Source organism: Kryptolebias marmoratus, linkage group LG16, assembly GCF_001649575.2.
Source record: "Kryptolebias marmoratus isolate JLee-2015 linkage group LG16, ASM164957v2, whole genome shotgun sequence".
NCBI lineage: Eukaryota > Metazoa > Chordata > Actinopteri > Cyprinodontiformes > Rivulidae > Kryptolebias > Kryptolebias marmoratus.
Genome location: NC_051445.1, coordinates 26,712,161 through 26,728,890, shown reverse-complemented (window position 1 = coordinate 26,728,890; position 16,730 = coordinate 26,712,161). Strand labels below are relative to the sequence as shown.

Here is a 16,730-nt window from a genome sequence, read left to right as displayed (position 1 = left end):
GATGCTGAGGAGGAGGAGGGGAGGGGGAGGAGAAGGGGGGAGGAGGAGGAGGAGCAGGAGGAGGAGGAGGATGAAGTGAAGGACGACAGAGACAACCTCAGCTGCTGTCTCATGTGATCAGCAGTTATAAGACACAGAGACTGTCCTCACCTGTCTCAGCTTCCACTCCTGCTCCTGCTCCGACTCTCTGGGCCTCAGCGGGTCCTTGAAGGACATTTCCGTCTCCATGGAAACGTGGTCGTAGGGTCCCAGCTGCTGCAGCGGCGGTGGCTGCGGCTGCGCTGGCTGCAGGAGCTTCAGCGGGTCGTTGGACAGCTGAACCTTGTTGATGCGTTGAGCCGCTCGATTGTCCCGAGCTTTTTGCTGCAGAGAGGAAATAAGGTTCAGGGTTCAGGGTTCAGAGGTCATCGTGGTGCAGACACACCACTGGTTAGATTCCAGTTTGTTCACATCAATCATGAATCCCACACAGTATAAAGTTTGATGTTGTACTGATACTGTGTTATAGTTCTCCATGACGCCTGCTGATCAGAGACTGAGAACCTGGAGGAGTTCTGTCTCAGGTTCTGGTCCAGTTTGCTGAAACTCACCACGTAGGGCGCTCTGTCCTGGGAGCTGGCCTTCCGCCACAGTTTGGTGATTTGCTTCACCCGGGTGGGCCAGTCTGGCACACAAGCACAACCAAAGTCATGTTTATCTGACACAACATGTGTGTGTTTATCTCAGTGTGTGTGTGTGTGTGTGTGTGTACCGGGGTACTGCTGCTTCAGTTGGGGGAAGTTCGTGTTGCAGTAAAGAACCGGAGCGACAGTGGCCAGCTCTCCCAGGCTCTCCTCCTTCTCCCACTTCAACATGCTCCTCTGAGCTGTCGACAGGGCGTCCTGCTCGCCCTCTGCTGCTGCTGAGCAGGGGCCAGGGTTCTGAGGGGGAACCCTGAACCCAGCTGGACCTGGGGCGGCGCCGGGAGGAGCAGCGGGCATCAGGCCATTCATCAGAGGAAGGCGAGGGAAGGCTGGGGGAGGGGAGACACAGAGTTAATACACCTGATCATCATGTGACCAGCTGCCTGATCCTCTACCTGTGTGTGTGTGTGTGTGTGTGTGTACCTGAACTGTGAGTATTACTTGGATTCAGCTGGTTGGTGCTGCTGTTTGGACTCAAAACGGCAGTGAAGACCTCCTCCACATCCTTCCCCTCCAGCTCTGCAAATTATAGACGGATACAGGGTGGTGCAACTCGTTTCCTGTCATGTGACCCTTCAGCATCCTACCAGATGAGGTGGGTATGTCAGTCTTACCTGGGATCTTGTAGAGTCTGCTGAGGATGGCTCCTGAAACACAACACCAGACAGTCAGGCAGATGTTCACCGACACCAACAATCACTTCCTGTTCACCCCATCACACCCACCGTCTGTGACCATCTTATCCAGCTCAGGACTCAGGATGGCATCTAGCGGCTCCTCCTGCGTTGTCCTCTGGCCACGCCCACAAGCTTCAGCTGGCTCGGAGGACAGGGAGCTGATGTCCAGCCCGGCTGGCAGAGACAGACAGGAAACCATGGAGAGGTTAGACAGGAGGAGGAGGAAGGAAACATATAGGAGGTGAGGAGAAGGAAGACCAGACTATTAAATCTGCAGGAGAAGAAGAAATGAAGGTTGAATTATCCTGAGGTCCACGAGGAGCAAAGAAGAAGACTGCATCGATAACTAACGGAAACATAGGAAAGAAGCTGAGGAGGAGGAGGTGGTCCAGTGGAGGCTTACCAAACGGTGAGGGGGAGCGCTCCACCTGGAACTGACCTAGAACCAAACACATACAGTCAACTTCAGGCTGCAGCAGGAGGGGGAGGAGGAGGACGATGAAGATGTACCTGTGTGTCCCGTGGCCAGAATGTGAGGGTCAGTATTCAGAACGTCAGACAGATCCACCAGAGTCTCCTCCGACATCACTGGATGGTAACACACACCATGACAGCACACACACCATGACAACACACACACATGAACATGTGAGATGTTCTCCATCAGATTCAGCCTGAAACTGATCTCAGAACAGTTCTGGACTCATCTGGATGACATGGGTCAGCTGGTCATTTTACCCAGAGAACCCAGAGAACCCAGCAGAACCCAACGTTCAGGCTGAATCAAACCAACATGAGATGAAGAAATGATGATAAAAACGACCAATAAGAAACTCACGCAGCACTCCCTGCTTCCTGTTTGTTGCCATGGCGCCCACAAGCTGCTGAGAGGGGGAGGGGCTGTGTGGTTTGTGGGTGGGACCTTTTATGTCACCCGATGCTGACTGGTGGTTGCCTGGCGTCCCTGGCCCTGCCTTTCCATCCACCTGACGGCTGCGGTCCAGGAGATCTCGACCAAAGAAGGCCTCCTGGGAGGAGACAGCCAATCAGAGCTCAGGACATCATCGGCATCGTAGTGTGTGTGTGTGTGTGTGTGTGTGTGTGTGTGTGTGTGTTACCTGCAGGTACGATGGGAATGCCTCCTCCAGCTTTGTCTTCTTCTTCCTGTACCTCTTCTTCACCTTCTCAATCACCTGGTCTGCTGCAGACACAGTCTCCATAGAAACGACAGCATCCAGCACACCTGACAGGTGTGGAGTTAACATTTGACAGGTTTTCTCTCCACAAACGTGTGTTTATGATAAAGGGGGCGTGGCCACAGGTGACTTACCTGGATCTCGCATCTCTGTGGAGTCCTTCCTGCTTAGACCGGCCTTTCCGCCCCGCTGCCGCACCATGAAGCCCCCAATACCTGAGGAGGAGCGGGAGGGAGACAGCAAATGGTGAGGGGGAGGCAGGAGGTGGTGCTCCACTGTGATCGACTGACTGGCCCTCCCTCTTCCTCACCTGGCCGGTAGGGTTTCCTCTTCCTCTTCTTGTTGCAGTCAGTAACCTCAGCGTCTTTAGTGATGTCATCGAGGTGGGTGGAGTCTCTCTCTGGGCTGGAGTCAGATTTCATGTCACAGTCCAGGTCACCTGAAGAACAGGAAGTGGTGTCACCGTTTACAAACTTGTTCTTGGGATCAGGATTTAACTCCTTCAGTCTAAGGACGATGTGGTGGACCAACAGGGACCAACCTCGGTTCTGGTCCAGCTCGGTGGGCGTCTCTGGGTCCGGCAGAGTCTGCAGGACGGACACGCTGTTCTGGTTGATGATCCTCAGCTTCAGTTTGGGTTTACACCTGCAGACAGGAAACAGCTCGTCAGTCTGACTCACCTGATACTCTCACATTGACAGAAAGTGGGTGGAGCTTACCTGCGGTACCTGCGCGGTGATGTCAGAGGCTCGACCAGAGCCTGCAGGTGGGTCAGACCGGACTCAGTGAGGCAGACTCCATCCTGAGTGAAGGTCCTTGAGTCTGTAAACAAACGGTCACATGATGAAGCTCTGAGTCCGGATCAGATTGTAAACAAAGCCGAGAATACTGACCCGGTTCTCTGTTCCTGGACATGATCTGAGCCATGTAGGGAACCTGACCCTCTGACCTCACTGAAACACACACACACACATCAAAGTCCGTGCTTCCCAAGAAAAGCTTGAAGTTTCATCATCAGAGCGGCACAAACCGTAAGAGGAGCGGCCTTGGGTTCGGCACAGAGAGCAGTCGAAGCCTTCGTCGGCAGCGAGCTCCACCTCCTGCTCTGAGGTTAGACCCTGGCACACGGCATGAACCCACCTGCAGACAGACATGTTGACGACCGGACTGCACCGGACCGCACCGGACCGCACCGGACCGGAGCAGCTGTGTGTGATGTGAGCGTTACCTGTCGCACTGCTGGCACTGCAGGATGAGCTCTTCCTGAGTGTAGCGCCGCAGACAGACGGGACACTGGCTGAGGCTGCAGCACGGGCCGCACAGACTGTAGTTATTCTGCCACTCGCAGCGCAGCCCGGGGGAGGTGGAGCCACACTGCACGCACCACACACACCTGCAGGGAGATGGCACGTCATCAGAAACACTATACTCTGACAGGTGAGCGTCTGATGGACAGCTCCACCCACCACTGGCATTTCCAGGCTCCTTTGGGCACCGTGTGGAGGGGCGGGTCTAAACAGTAGGTGTGGTAACTGATGTCACAGTCGTCACACAGCAACAGGCGGCCGGGGTCACTGGCATCACCACATGCCTCGCACACCGTGCACTCCAGACAGCGCCAGCCTTTGGTCAGGACAACCCGCGTGACCTGCATCACAGAGATTACATTTAGGCTTCAGACCATATCAGGGGGGCCAACTGCTGTTTACAGTTACCAGATTACAATAAGGGGAACAGTGATTACTTCACCCAGAGTGAGGGTGAAGTAATCTGATTACAGGATGAGTAATCTGATTACAGAGCAAAGAATCAGAGTACAAGATGACTACCTTGACGTTGACACAGTAGGGATGGTAACACTGTCCACACTGAGAACAGGCCAAGAGTCGACCTTCTGCTCCCTGACCGAAGCTGCCGCACACCACGCACATGTCCTGTCCCCACACACACACACACACACACACGGTGAGTGCACAGACTGCAGAACAACAGGCGTGTTTCACTTCTGTCCTGAGTTACAGGTGCACAGGTGAGGTTACCTGTTTGAGGGTGAAGTGGTCCGAAGTGGAGAACATCACCACGGTGTTGTGCATCGAGTTCTCCTCCTCCTCCTTCGAAGGGAACACCTCCACGTACGCGCCCTGACACACACACACACACCTTACAGATCCACTCACAACGGTTACCATGGTGATACCTGTGTGAGTGTGTTCTTACTCCGGGTACCACAGGCAGACTGTCCTGAGTCTTTTGGCGGCTCCTTCCTCTCCCTCCTCTTCCTCCTCCAACACCTCCTCCTCTGGACCTCCTCCTGCCTGGAAACCCTGAGCCACGACCCTGAACAGAAGAAAGAGGATTAAGAAGAGGAGGAGGAGCAGGAGGAACAAAGAATAGGAAAGACAAGAGCAGGTCTCAGATGGTGATGTCACACAGCTGTTACCATGGAGACACTGATGATGTAATGACGGCAGCAGTGATTGAGACGTCCAAAATTGTATAAACTTTTTTAGTTTGGTGGTGCGCTCCTTCAGTGTCTGACCATTCCTAGAAGAAGTCTGACTCTGATGGCTGCCTTGTCTCATAAAGTCCACACTGGCACTGCGCTACGAGATGGCAGCTGAAGGAGCAAACAGCAGGGTTCCAGAAAACAACGGAACTTTTACGGTACGAGAGCAGAGATGATAAACGCGACGTCATGAGTCCATCACCAACTCTGGAGAGCTCATGTTCAGAGATCTCCTTAACCAGTTAGGGTCTGCTCGTTTACGGAATGCCTATCAGGGTGCGCTCGTTTTCCACACCATCACAGTTAGTTACAGCCTGTCAAAGTCAGAGTGCGCTTGTTTACCACTTTCATGCTCCAAAAGGGGGAGTCTGGTGGACGGGGCTTAGGGCTGTCCCAACCTCCCTCCCCCATGGAATCCTGGGAGGACGAGGGAGGGCTCAACGCCCTGCGACTGCTCCACCACGAACCCTGAGTCATGCAGAGGGAGGAGGAGGAGGTGCAGGTCAAAGAACAGAGGGAAGGAGGAAGATTAGAAGACAGAGGAGGAAACAAAACGCAGCAACATAAATGCAACAGCCACATAACAAAAAATGCCAAACAAAAAAATACGAAATTAGGTGATTTAACTGAACTGTGTGAATGAGCAATGTTACCGTAGCAACCACGTGCAACTCAGCACACGCTCCATGCCTGAACAACATGCTGCAGCCACGTGTGTGTGTGTGTGTGGAAACATGCTGACGGCTTGATGCAGAGTAGGTGATTGACAGCTGGGTCCTGATTGGACCAGTAGAACCAACCTACCTGTCTGACTCGCGCTCTGCCGGGGGAGAACTTTCTTTTGGAGATGGCCGGTTTCCCCATGCCGATCTTCAGGGTGAGGGGGAACACAGTAGCAGGTGGAGCCTGAAAACAGGACAGGAGGTCAGCAGGAGGACACCCCACCGGTAAACATCACCATTGTCTTGTAAGTCTTACCTGGGACAGAGGCGGAGACTCTCTGGCTGTGGGAGGGGAAGGTGGTGTGAGAGGTGGTGGTGTGATGGGAGTTCTGGCAGGGGAGGTTTCAGGGGAGGCCTCTGTGGAAAATGGAGACTGCCTTAGGCGGATGGAGAGATCATCTGAGGGGCGGGAGGAGCAGGGAGGAAACCTGAAGCTCCGCCCTTTCCCTCTGCGAGAAGAGGGAGGCGGGCTAGAGGAGGACAGATCCAGCAGGGACGGGGCAGAAGCAAAGGTCATCAGCTCCATCACCTCGCCATCCAAAGAAGGGTCCAGGTCCAGAACAGGGCTCACAGGAGACTCTTCCTCTGCATCGGATTGGTTATCCTCCTCTACTTCCTGCTTCTCTGTCATTGGCTGTTGCTCAACAACCTCTTCCTGCTTCTCTGAAGGCTGAACGTGTGATCGAAGCTCATCTTTGGTGGGTTCTTTGGGCAAGGCAATAGATTCAATCAGGCTCTGCGATTGGCTGTCCTCCAGCCCTGCCTCCTCTCCTTCCTGGGGGTGGCCTTCTGCAGGGGGTGTGGCCTGAGGGGAGTAGGGGGGTAAGGCAGTCTTGTGAGATGAGGAAGAGTTAGGGGTCTCTGGAAAGCTGGCTTGAGGAGGAGGTGGTGGTGAAGGAGGAAGGTGAGGTGAAGAACAGGAGGGCTGGAGGGTGGGGAAGGTGGGTGAGGGGTGGGGGGCAGCAACAGGCTGCTGGACTCCTACAAAGACAAAGCAGAACCAGTTAATCAGAACCCTGCAGAATCTGAGGCTGAACCAGTCCAAATCACTCTGAACCTGTCTGAACCTGATTGAATTGGTCTGAATNTGTTTTCCCACATTTTATTTGAGGATTGTCTCCCAAATGCATTTGGTTTTATCTTTGTAATGACCTGTTTTCTCTCTGCTTTTGGTAAAATAAATATTTAAATTTAAGGTATTGTCTCCTTCCGGTCTCTTTCCATCAACCAACTCGGGTGAGGTGAAGGAGGAGAATTGCAGGTGAAAATCCTTACCTCAACACTATGCATGCAAAAGAAACGTAACATCTTTGAAAGTCGTACGTTTTTTAAAGATTGCAAAGACGCAACTTTCAAAGAACAGGTCTTGCGATATTCAGACTGTATTGTTACACAGTTTTCTCATTTACATTTAGTTGAATCCTAAATGAACAAGCCTAAGATGTCACAACTGTCCTAAATGCCCATTTACATTACATTGTATCTGACATGAATATTCGATGTTCAGAAGCTCAACACTGTTTAGCTACACCAAACATAAGGATATTCTGTAACTTTAAATATTATGGAGAAAGACCCCTATTCTCATTTGAAATGTCTTACTTTGCTTTCTTTAGAGCACTTTTAACCTTGTTTTTTTTTATTGCTTTGAGAAACTTTTAAGAAAAAAAACCCACCATGCTCATCCAGGAATTGAATCTGGGACCTCTCGCAAGAATTACACTTCTACAACACAGAGCTTTTCTCTTGTTTTAGAATCATTCTGCTAATTGCAGATGTTTTATTGACTATTTGATTCATAAAGTTTCTTTCAACCAAATGAAAACAAATACTTATTTAAAACAAGGAGGGAAAAAATAAACAATTAAAGCAATGCAAAGTAGAAAATACACCAAAGGCAGAAAGACAGAGCGGAAAAAAAATTATTATTCGGCTTGGCATGTTTCATCTGCTTGAAAGGGAGTCAGATGAATTGAAAACCTATTTAATCCTACCCATTATCTATAGGTAATATATATCTTTTTCTAACCCCATATTTTTCTGTGTTGTATGTTTATTAGCTTATTATTTGTGTGGTATATTTCTATACAAGAAAGACAAATCAATAAACAATATATCATAAAAAATAAGAATAACTATGTTCTTACCCTCATATATATAAGGTGCCATTTGTAAAGTTACACAGTCAAAAAATAATAGCAATATTTTGGTTTTATTACTCTATGGAACTATGACATTTATAAATTTTAAAGTTCCAAACTAAATATTTAATTTACAAGCTAAATATTTAGTTTACAAACTAAATACTTAACTTGCAAGTTCAATATTTAGGTTTAAATTAAATCATTTATTTGCTAACTAAATATTTAGCTCTTACCTAAATATTTATTTTCCAAGCTAAACATTTAATTTCCGAAATAAATATTTATTTGCTAACTAAATATTTAGCTCCAACCTAAATATTGAACTTGAAATTTAAACATTTAGCTCTGACCTAAGTATTGAACTTCAAAGTTAAATATTTAGCTAAAACCTATATGTTTAGCTAATATTCAAAGTTCTTGCCAAAAAGCAGAGGTGGAGTAACAAAATAAAAGCCGACCTTCCATATATATATACACCTCTTGCTAACCCGCCAAAAAAGTTTTTTAAACTTTATTAACAACTGGCAATATACAAAAACTGTTCGAGAGGATGCATATTAACACCCAAAATAAAAAGACAAATGCGATACATGTAACAACATTGTAGAGAAGGAGAAGGGGGAGGGAAGTGGGCAACTGCATACATTTCACAATTCTTGTATATTTGAACAAGAAAGACAGAAGAAGAAGAGTTGCAGCTTGCTGCAGCAAACAGAAAGGGGCGGGACGGACCATATGCCAGTCCCATACCATATTTGGTATGAGACTCTTTTTATACCATGTTGTTACATGTATCACATTTGTCTTTTTATTTTGAATGTTAACATGTATCCTCTATGATAGTTTTTGTATTATGCAAGTTGTTAATAAATTTAAAAAATGAAAAAAAAACCTTTTCTTCTTCAATTGCCTTGATCTCCATGGATTATTTTCATACTTTTGTCTTTTTACTATGTTGTTTTACTGGACAATTTTCATCATAGAGCATCTTAAATATTCTCAAAAAATTCCTCATATGACTTATTAAAATCATTTTATTTATATATTTACTGCCAATTTTGCCAATAGACCAATAATCCACGTTCTACACTGCTATGCATATGATTTCAGAAGATATTATCAAGTAACGGTGCACAGTGGACCATAATCCAACTGGGTTGAGTGATTTGAGGATGTAAGCCAATGATGTACAAGGTATTGATAAAGTCCTCTGTGGCTTTGTGTTTATGTAGTTTTAATAAAATAAGATAAGATAACCTTTATTGATCCCACAATGGGGAAATTTGCAGGTTACTGTAGCTCAATACAGGAAAGGTTGAGATGAAAAAATAAAATAAAACACTATGCACCTATAATATAGAGCAATGCACATCTACACATATATATATATATATATATATATATATATATATATATATATANAGAACTAATGTAAAACGAACCAATAAGAACCGATGTGGAACTAGTTTGAACCAACCCAAACCTGTCTAAACCAGTGTAGACAACCTGTCTCAGGTTCATTTCATTTGAGTTGAATGATGTCTCAGACATTAAACAAACTTGTTTGGCTGATGATCTTTAGTTGCCATGGACGACAGTGGTTTACTTGTTAGGCCACACCTACATTCATGACCTGAGACACACCTGGTGTTTCCTGTCAGGTAAAAGTCGCTGCTGCTCACCTGAAGGAGAACAGACTGGAACCGTGCTGAGCTGGTCTCCTTTAGCCTCAGCTTGATGAACTGGTTCCTCTTCACCACCTGGACTCTCTGGTGCTTCCGGAGGAGGAAGAGGTCCACCCCTTTCCTCCTCCTCCTCCTTCTTTTTGCTCTTCTTCAGTTCATCTGATGGGCTGACGTCTGCAGGAACAATAAGGGTTTGTAAAACTGTAAAACTCTGATCCTACAACCAGTTCTGAAGTCTCCATCAAACTCACCTCCAGCATGTCCAATCTCCACCTCGACCTCTGTCGGACCAAGTCCAGAATCTGGCTGTGCAGGGCTTGTGGGATAGGGACTAGAACTGGTTTCAGCCTCTTTAAGGGTGTCGGGAACAGGGCTAACAAGATTCCCTTCAGGACTATCTTCCCTAGGTGTGAAGCTAGCACAATCAGGATCTGGACCAGAACCAGGATCTGACTGTATGGGACTAACGGGACAAGGATCTAGACTAAGAACAATTTTTGGTTGACTCACAAGACCAAGATCAAAATCAAGACTAATTTCAGGTTGAGTGGGATCAACAGTGTCAGGACTGGGCTTTTGCTGTACTGGACTAACAGGACCAGGATCCAGACCAGTCTCTTGCTGTACTGGACTAACAGGACCAGGATCCAGACCAGTCTCTTGCTGTACTGGACTAACGGGACCAGAACTAGACCTTTGCTGCACTGGACTGACAGGACCAGGATCCAGACCAGTCTCTTGCTGTACTGGACTAACAGGACCAGGATCCAGACCAGTCTCTTGCTGTACTGGACTAACGGGACCAGAACTAGACCTTTGCTGCACTGGACTGACAGGTCGAGGATCAAGCTTAGACACTGGCTGTTCAAGAGTAACAGAATCAGGACTAGACTGTAGCTGCACGGGACTAACAGGACCAGGACCAGGACCACTAACAGGGCTTGATGTACAGACTGTTTGAGGAGGGCTAACCTGTGTGCAGGCGGAGCTTAATGGACTGGCAGGTGAGTCACTAGTGAGAGTAGATCTAGGCTTCGGAGCATCATCCTGAGTGGGACAGGATGGGACCAGACTGACACTGCATGGACTAGTCTGAGCAGAGGTTTCTGGTCTTCTGTGTGAGGGGCTCAGTGACAAGTCTGATTCAGGACCAGCCGGGTTGGGGCCAACAGCAGATAGAGTATCAGGTTCTGCAGGTCTGAAAGGACTAACAGTGCTCTGGGTAATGGAGCTGGCTACCAGGAGCACAACTGAGTCTAAAGCAGGACTCAGTTGTGCTCCAGTAAGGCCAGTATTGGTTCCAGTGTTCTGAGTGGGTAGACTGGGTCTGTTCTGGGTTTCCCCAGCCTGAGCCGGACTGTGAGGTGGGCTAACTTGAGTGGAAGTGCAAGGAGTCTGAGCAGGACTAGCTTGACCAGCATGACTAGACCTCAGTGGACTCGCAAAGCAAGGACTCAGCTGGTCGTCACCATTTGAGGGGATTTGGCTCTGATTGTGAATACCAAAGGAATCAGCAGGACCAGTATGAGTCAGAGAACCATGTGAGGGATTGGAAAGGGGACTACAGACACTCTGGACATGTGTAGGACTCATCTGTGACAAACTAAGGCCAGAACCACTGATGGCCTCTATGTGGACCTCACTGTCAGGATGGACCTCCATCTTCTCATCCTGGCAGGAAGAAGGTTCTGGTTTTGTTACTGTTCCAGGACTAGCTGACTGTGCTGGGGTGCTAGGCTCAATTGGAATGGGGCTAAGACCAAAGGCAGGTTGTGTGGAACCATCACCTGCTGCTGCAAAGGTTTCTGGGCACAGTGATGGACCTCCACAAAGACTCTGATTCACCTTTGTGTCCTGCACACAAAGTGAGACAGTTAGGCTACTGTGATCAAGGCTTTCTGGTGTCCGGGTTCGGGTTATGGGGTGGTCAGAGCCACTTTCCAGCATCTGTCCATCAGATTGAGGACTTGGTTCTGTGGTGGATTCTGAAGGCGTGACAGCCTGGTCAGACTGCAGCTGTAGTGGGCTGCCAATTTGGGACAGGCTGCAAAATCTGGGTCTGGATAGGAGAGGGTTTGGGCTACATGGAGCTGAGCTGGACTTATTGTAGGCTTGTGTGAGGTCTTGGTCCAGAGCAGAGATATCATGTGCATGGTCTAATCCAATAGTCTTCTGTGGAGGTGATGTGGGACTACATGAGCTGCTGAGCCAAGTCTTGTGTTCAGGACTGTTCTCAGACTTTGCAGGATCTTGTTGAACCCTGGTAGGACTAAGACCCAGCTGAGTCAGTCTCTGTGGAGGAGGGATGTGTGCAGTCTGCACTGGACTCTGTTGATCTTCTGAAAGGTTCTGTGCAGGACTAGTGGAGGTGAAAATGTGCTGACAAAAACTTGGCTGGTTTTGCGCAGGAATCCTGGAAGGATTTTGATCCTGCTGAGGACAAGGAGAGGCCTTCTGATCTAATCTGGGTTCTGTTGGACCAGGGTGACTCTGTGTAGAACTTTCTGGACTAAGGTGAGATAGGGGGTTTCTTTTTTGGTCCTCTAAAGAATCAGGATGAGTTGATGAGGGAAGTTCCTGCAGCGAACAATCTGATCCAAATTCTGTCTGACCCGGGTGAGGCAGCGAGGATCCCTCCTGGAGCTCTGCAGGGGAAGGGCTAGGATGGTCAGTACCTTCTTGGAATTCTGGTTGTTCAGAAAGAGAAACCAATGGACTTGGATGGATCTCATTGACAATCAGTGGTGGGATGTTTTGAGGGTTTGTGGAGGATAGATCAGGAGTGGATTTAGTCCATTCGGACGATGGACCAGGATCTTGTTGGAGAGTTGTGGGAGGTGAAAGAGAACTTTGAGGGACTTCTGCATGGCTCTTTTGAAGCTCTTCGTGATATGGTCCAGGACCTGGAGAAATTACCTCAAGAGATGGTACAGGACTAGGGCAAGTCTTCTCCGGGGACAGTGCAGTGCTTTGAAGAGTCTCTGTTGGAGATGGTCCAGTTTGGGCACAACTTTGGAGAGTGTCCTCTAGAGACGGTCCAGGATTTAAATAGGTCTGCTCTGGAGACATTGCAAGACTTTGATGGGTGTGTTCTGGACGTAGCTCTGGAGTTTGGTGGATGTGTTCTAGACATGGTTCTGGACTCTGACACCTGTCACCAGAAAAAATCTCAGAAGACTGATGAGGATTTGAAGGGGATGTTAGAGATTTTTGAGACTTTGTTGAGAGAAATGAAGAACTTTGATAAGTCTCTACTACAGAAGGTGTAAGACTTGATGCCTGATTTTGATTTGGAGACTGTGGCAGACTTTGATAGTTCTCTGCTGAAAATGGTGCAGGAACTTCTTGGAGTTGGCTGAGAGATGCATCAAGACTTTGATGGGTTTCCTCTGATGATGGGGCTTGGAACGTATGGGTCACCTCTGGAAATAATGTGGGAACTTCTTGGCCCTGACAAACTGTTGAATCGACAGAGGTGTCTTTTGAAGACGATGCCGGACTCTGCCAGTCTTCTTTCGGAGACGATGCCGGATTCTGATGGACTTTTTTTGGAGATGATGCCGGACTCTGATGGACGTCTTTAGGAGACGATGCTGGACTCTGATGGACGTCTTTCGGAGACGATGANCATATCCTGAGACTGGACTCTCCTTCACCCAGTCGAGGAAATTGTATCAATTGCGTTGAGAAACCAGCTGATCAGATCCATATTCCTTAAATTTTTTGGAAAATATGTAAAAAGAGGCTTCGAAAAAGGAAAGGCATGGGGGGGGGGCACGAGGAGACAGAGAGAAAAGAAACACGTCCGCCTTCCACCAGAAGCAGGAAAAAAAAAAAAAAAGATGGTGGGCACTAAGAAGAAATATAGGCACTAGACGTGAGAAGAAACCCTTAAAATAATTGAAATTCGGAGTGAACCAAGGTACCAAAGGCAATTTGAACAAATAGTGCACAACCACACCATCTAGGAAAATATTTACAATGACCTTGTCGCCCATTGCTCGTATGTCCGTGATTTCGGAGAGTGGACGAAATGCAAAGACAGATTGGACTACCTTCAAAGGAAGTACTGTAATTGCCTCAAACACAACTAAAAGAGTGATGCTGACCGCATCACATGCCCTTATTATTATTATTTTTTTTTCAGCACATCGAAGAAGGAAGGGGCGGAAAACTCAGGTAAAGGAGGCAATCAACAAGAGTATGGACTGTTTCTTTGCACATGAGGACAACCATGATTATGACAGGGAGCAGTCTGAATGGGAGAACGAAATGGAGAGAAATAGAATGGAATTGGAAAAAAAGGATTGAATTTGAAATTAAGAAGATGGAAGCTGATGAGAAGAGAGCAGAGAAGAAACAGGGCACTCATGCTGCAGCTGGATAGAACAATGCCCCACACACAGTAGTTTGTTTCTTTTTGGTGCACTGATTGACTTGTTGAGCTTTTTCTAAGAAAAATAGCTTCATTGTATATTGCTTGTATTTAGTTTACCGTCTGAAAATCAATGAATGGCAAGTAGTTTACCTGAATTGCAAATACCATATTTTCTGGTCTACGAGGCGCACCTAAAAGCCTTAAATTTTCTCAAAAATCGGTGGGGCGCCTTATGTGTGCACTGAATTCCAAAATCTGTCCCTTACACAGGAACATACGATAATGTGTACAGTACCGGTATGTACGCTGGCAGCAATAAACCAATCAGAGAACATTATGTAATACGTATGCTGGCAGCAATAAACCAATCAGAGAACATTATGTAATACATAGAGTACGTACTCTGGCACTGATAAACCACTCATAAAACATTATGTAATATAATACAATTCGGAGCTTGCCCACATTCCGGGAGGATTAAAAAAGAACTCAAACCACTGGACGTTGGTGTAAACAGCGTACTCAAAGTGAAGTTGCGAGTGGCATGGGAGCGATGGATGACAAACGGCGAACACACGTTTACTCAGACAGAGGGCATCGCCGGGTGAGTTACGCCATCATATGTGAATGGATTGTGGATGCCTGGGCTAAGGTATCTGCTTTAACTGTTGTCCAAACTTTCGCGAAAGCCGGCATCCTTGCTGAACAGCCCCCTGGCAACGAGACTGACTCCGACAATGATGAGAGGGATGAGAGTATGTTTGATGGCAAAATTACCCAGCTGTTCCATTCAGACAGAAGTTGAGGACTTTGATGGATTTGTGGAAGAAGAATGATAAAAAATAATATGTAAAATAATTGTTACATAGTAGAATAAAGTTTAACCAAACTTACCGTTTTGCTTCTGTGATCTTTTTTTTTTTTGTAGACCGTATGTTTTAGCATGCGCCTTATACTCCGGTGCGCCTTACGTATGGGTTAAGTACAGAAATGGACGACATAATTGAGACTGCACCTTATAATCCAGTGTGCCTTATGGTGCAGAAAATACGGTAACAGTTATTTTTCTTAGCAGACAGTCTCTGGTTCCCGTTTATCCAGGGTATGATACATAAGGTACAGAGGTTGAACGTAATGAATTACATTTACTCACAGTACTGTAATTGAATATGATTTTTGTGTACTCTGTACTTTTTAAGTAATTATTTAACGGGGCCCTATCATGCAAAATTCACTTTTTGCATAGTTTTGTACTTCCATTTGGGTATCTACTGCTTCTAGAAAGTGCAAAAAAACCCAAAAAACACCCAGCTGTTTTTTGACAATAAGTAAATGTTTTCTCTTGTCTGCAAAATGACCTGTTTCAAAAACCTTGGGATTGTTGCGTCACAATCCCCGTTACCTAGCAACCCAAGTGGAGCTGCACCTACTTCATTACAAGAAGACTGTCATTCAAATTCAAATCAATTAAAAAATACTTTATTAATCCCAAAGGGAAATTAAATGTTGTTGTAGCTCATAATCCTGGTTTTATAAAAGAGTTGAAGGCTGTGGGCAGGAAGGGTCTCTTGTTGCAGTCTGTCCCGATTTGTCCTCGGTCCTGGTGTCCTCAAAGAGCCCCACCAGGTAAACCTCCTGTGGAGCCATTATGGCTGAACTCTGGAAGCGCAGGTCGGTCTTGAAGTCCTGGGCAATCTCCTGGACCAGGTGCTAGAAGGGCAGCTTCTGGATGAGCAGCTCGGTGGATTTCTGGTGGTGGTGGATCTCCCTGAGAGCCACGGTACTGGACCTGTAGCGCTGAAGCTTCTTCACTCCACCGGTGGCTCGGGCGCGCTGGCGGGTGGCTTTGGTGGTGAGCTGCTTCCTGGGAGCTTTACCTCCGGTCGATATAAGGGCGGTCTGCTTGGTTTTGGCCATGATTGGACTTCAGGGTTCTTCACATTTAACACTTGTTGTCATGGTTACGCATCATAACAAAATGTCCAAAAGTAAAAAGGCTTTAGTAAAAATCCTTCCAGTTGCACAGCATCCGATAACAAAGGAAATAATGATAAAAAAAAAAAACCTGATTTACATCCAGAACAAAAGAGGAATAACATTTTCAAAAGCAATATCTCAGAATGAATGGAACAGAGCTACTCCAACATGCAGCCACCTTGAGCGGTGCAATTCTAGAAGGATTCTAGAATTCTAGAAGTCATGTTAGTTCTGCTGGTTTTACCACTGAACAATGTCTGCTGGTTAGGTAAATGTTCTTTTGTCGGCTACAATATACAGGTCCTTCTCTAAAAATTAGCATATTGTGATAAAATTCATTTTTTTCCATAATATAATGATAAAAATTAAACTGTCATATATTTTAGATTCATTGCACACCAACTGAAATATTTCAGGTCTTTTATTGTTTTAATACTGATGATTCTGGCATACAGCCCATGAAAACCCAAAACTCCTATCTCAAAAAATTTTCATGAAAAGGTTCTCTGAACGAGCAATTAACCTAATCATCTGAATCAACGAAGTAACTCTAAACACCTGCAAAAGATTCCTGAGGCTTTTAAAAACTCCCAGCCTGGTTCATTACTCAAAACCGCAATCATGGGTAAGACTGCCGACCTGACTGCTGTCCAGAAGGCCATCATTGACACCCTCAAGCAAGAGGGTAAGACACAGAAAGAAATTTCTGAACGAATAGGCTGTTCCCAGAGTGCTGTATCAAGGCACCTCAGTGGGAAGTCT

General features: G+C 46.8%; 1 protein-coding gene across 1 annotated transcript in view; it reads right to left on the bottom strand.

Moving 5' to 3' along the window:
• Positions 1–16,730, bottom strand: part of LOC108251294 (histone-lysine N-methyltransferase 2C) — a gene marked incomplete at its 3' end in the record, with an annotated part of 27,594 nt that overhangs the window by 7,069 nt on the left and 3,795 nt on the right. Inside the window, 25 exon segments of the mRNA XM_037980334.1 lie at positions 123–363; positions 591–664; positions 752–1,012; positions 1,107–1,202; positions 1,298–1,330; positions 1,409–1,534; positions 1,764–1,799; positions 1,871–1,948; positions 2,199–2,388; positions 2,479–2,771; positions 2,867–2,995; positions 3,098–3,201; positions 3,276–3,378; positions 3,450–3,509; positions 3,587–3,696; positions 3,785–3,949; positions 4,023–4,204; positions 4,386–4,490; positions 4,596–4,697; positions 4,774–4,893; positions 5,405–5,530; positions 5,867–5,968; positions 6,041–6,765; positions 9,611–9,787; positions 9,865–13,263. Of these exon segments, the coding sequence (XP_037836262.1) occupies positions 123–363; positions 591–664; positions 752–1,012; positions 1,107–1,202; positions 1,298–1,330; positions 1,409–1,534; positions 1,764–1,799; positions 1,871–1,948; positions 2,199–2,388; positions 2,479–2,771; positions 2,867–2,995; positions 3,098–3,201; positions 3,276–3,378; positions 3,450–3,509; positions 3,587–3,696; positions 3,785–3,949; positions 4,023–4,204; positions 4,386–4,490; positions 4,596–4,697; positions 4,774–4,893; positions 5,405–5,530; positions 5,867–5,968; positions 6,041–6,765; positions 9,611–9,787; positions 9,865–13,263 (7,137 nt within the window).